The 2,607-nt window shown below is 34.4% G+C and overlaps 1 protein-coding gene across 1 annotated transcript; it reads left to right on the top strand.

The window, feature by feature from the left end:
* Nucleotides 1-709: 709 nt before the first annotated feature.
* Nucleotides 710-2,256, top strand: LOC131169567 (senescence-specific cysteine protease SAG39-like). The gene is made up of 2 exons (XM_058128753.1): nucleotides 710-1,206; nucleotides 1,337-2,256. Exons 1-2 carry the CDS (start codon nucleotides 762-764, stop codon nucleotides 1,933-1,935), a joined length of 1,044 nt encoding a protein of 347 aa, XP_057984736.1. The 5' UTR covers nucleotides 710-761; the 3' UTR covers nucleotides 1,936-2,256.
* Nucleotides 2,257-2,607: the final 351 nt, after the last annotated feature.

The raw sequence follows: 2,607 nt of genomic DNA, 5'->3' as shown, positions 1-2,607 counted from the left end.
ATCTTTTCTATATTACTTGTAGGACCCGTGCACTTGCGGTTGGACCACATTAATGACCATTAAAAAAAACTTATAGCCATTTTATATATATATATATATATATATATATATATATATATATATATATATATATATATATATAGACACACACACGCCATGCATAATACGCTAATTACTAATAAAGATGTTTAGTCAATACTTCACGTGAAATAATTATAGTTTAATTCTAGTTTATATAAAAAATTATAATGAAATTCTATTAATTACTTCTAGGTTAGAACTTAGAAGGGATAAATTCCCCATTCTTTACTAATGAGTTTTAGTCAATCTTCAGACTTGTAAACTCTCAAATATAAGTAGAAGAAAAAAACAGTCCATCTCTCCCCCATTTTTTTCGCCATTTGAATGTCTCAACGAAGCCAATAGAGAGCTAGCCAACTAAGAATTAATGAAACTTTACAAAATTTACATTTTTATTTAAAAAAAAAAAAGAAAGAGTAGCGAGCCGAGATAGGATCAAGCAATACTATTTAGTAAAAGGAGTGAAATTCTGCGGTTTGTTTTTATTTAGTAAATAATTAACCATACACCAAAGCTAATTACAAGGCAAACAACCAAAGACCAAAATCACATCCCATTTTGCTAGTTACTTCAAGAGTCTATAAAAACCAGAAGCTAGCTCTTGTTGATTCACAAAGCAAATCCTTAGTTTAGTTCTACTAGTTCAAAGTTCAGACACATCCATCAACTAATCATAAACAATGGCATCAGTTTGGAAAACGCAATGTTTGTTGATTGCTCTCTTGATCTTCATTATGGCTGATCTAGTCTCGTCTCGAAAGCTATATCTCCATGATCAGTCTTCATCCATGCATGAGAGACATGAGCTGTGGATGAAAAAATATGGAAGGGTTTACAGGGATAAGGCAGAGAAAGAAAGACGCTTCGAGATATTCAAGCACAATGTTAAGTTCATAGAGTCCTTTAATGCTGCAGGGAATAAATCCTACAAGCTCAGGATTAACAAATTTGCAGACTTATCCAATGATGAGTTCAAGGCTTCCCATAATGGATACAGGAGGTCGGAACAGACAAGATCAGTGAAAGCAACCTCATTTAAGTATGCAAATGTGACCGGTTTGCCTGCTAGCATGGACTGGAGAAAGCAAGGAGCTGTTACCCCTGTCAAGGATCAAGACGACTGTGGTATGGCACAGGAAAACTCACATTAATTATTTTCACTTACATGATTCTTTCTTTGTCATTTGACTCTGATTAAGGCTCGAATTTGAAACCTCTCTTATTGATGCGCACCATGGTTATTAATTTTGTACAGGGTGTTGCTGGGCTTTCTCAACTGTGGCAGCCATTGAGGGGATCCACAAGATAACTACAGGTAAATTGATCTCTTTATCCGAGCAAGAGCTTGTAGATTGTGACACTAAAGGTAAGGATGAAGGCTGTAATGGTGGTTACATGGAAGATGGATTCAAGTTCATAATGGAAAACCAAGGCATCACCAGTGAAGCTAATTATCCTTACAAAGGAACTAATGGAACTTGTAACCCCAACAAGGAGGCTTCCCATATTGCTAAGATCACTGGCTATGAAACGGTTCCTGCTAACAGTGAGGCATCACTGATGAAGGCAGTAGCACAGCAACCTGTGTCTGTCTCCATTGATGCTGGCGGATTGTCTTTTCAGTTCTACTCTTCAGGTGTTTTCAAAGGAGAATGTGGAAACATCCTAAACCATGGTGTAACAGCAGTAGGGTATGGTAGTACCAGTGATGGAACCAAATATTGGCTTGTCAAGAATTCTTGGGGCGCAGATTGGGGTGAGCAAGGATACATAAGGATGCATAAAGATGTATTTGCTAAGGAAGGCTTGTGTGGAATTGCCATGGATTCCTCTTATCCGACTGCCAATGCTTAACTAAAATAATATGTTATCTTAGGAAAAAAAAAAAAAAAAACCCTTCAAAAATACATGTTTCTCATTTCATGTTGGTGAATCTGTACACTTTTAAGTCTTGTGTTTCAAAATTTTTGTCATTCAGGTCTGCTGTGTTTTGTTTAGCAAGGCTTGCTCCCTCATGTCTTGGTCTGTTTTTTATCAGTATTCAGAGATTTGATACACTTTTTTGTCAGGTTTTTTCACTTAGCATTATTGGTTCTAGGTTGATTATTATGAGGAGACCTATCGGTCGGGGTATAGTTGAACCTTTGATGCTAAGTTTTTTCTGACCTATTAATAAAAATTTTGGTTATCAAAAAAAAATGTACACTTTTAAGTGTGAATCATGTATTTTATATTGCAATAATTATATTTTTTAATCATTTCCAAAAAAAAAATGACAAAAAGAAAAGTGTAAATATCCATTTCTAATTGTATATAATGAAAATTTGTAAAAATTTGGGTTATGGATTTGATTGATGTGCATGGAATGGAAGATCACATCTGCATTATTAATTTATCAGGTATGAGAAAATAGTATACAAATTAATTGTTAGAAGGCAAACTCATTTTGCTATTTCCAAATAAAAGCACTTGGAATGTCCTCAATTTTTGGTTTATACATAAGAAAATGACTTAAAAGTTTAATTA

The sequence above is a fragment of the Hevea brasiliensis genome, chromosome 10, assembly GCF_030052815.1.
Source record: "Hevea brasiliensis isolate MT/VB/25A 57/8 chromosome 10, ASM3005281v1, whole genome shotgun sequence".
Lineage (NCBI taxonomy): Eukaryota > Viridiplantae > Streptophyta > Magnoliopsida > Malpighiales > Euphorbiaceae > Hevea > Hevea brasiliensis.
The sequence above is the reverse complement of the archived record's forward strand: the minus strand, read 5'-3'. Positions and strand labels throughout refer to the sequence as shown.

What these genes read in the sequence shown, in the direction of transcription:
- LOC131169567 (XM_058128753.1), top strand. Translation starts at nt 762, where the DNA reads ATGGCATCAGTTTGGAAAACGCAATGTTTGTTGATTGCTCTCTTGATC. An exon ending in CAAGGATCAAGACGACTGTG is followed by an intron (nt 1,207 to 1,336) that starts GTATGGCACAGG and finishes AATTTTGTACAG; the next exon opens with GGTGTTGCTGGGCTTTCTCA.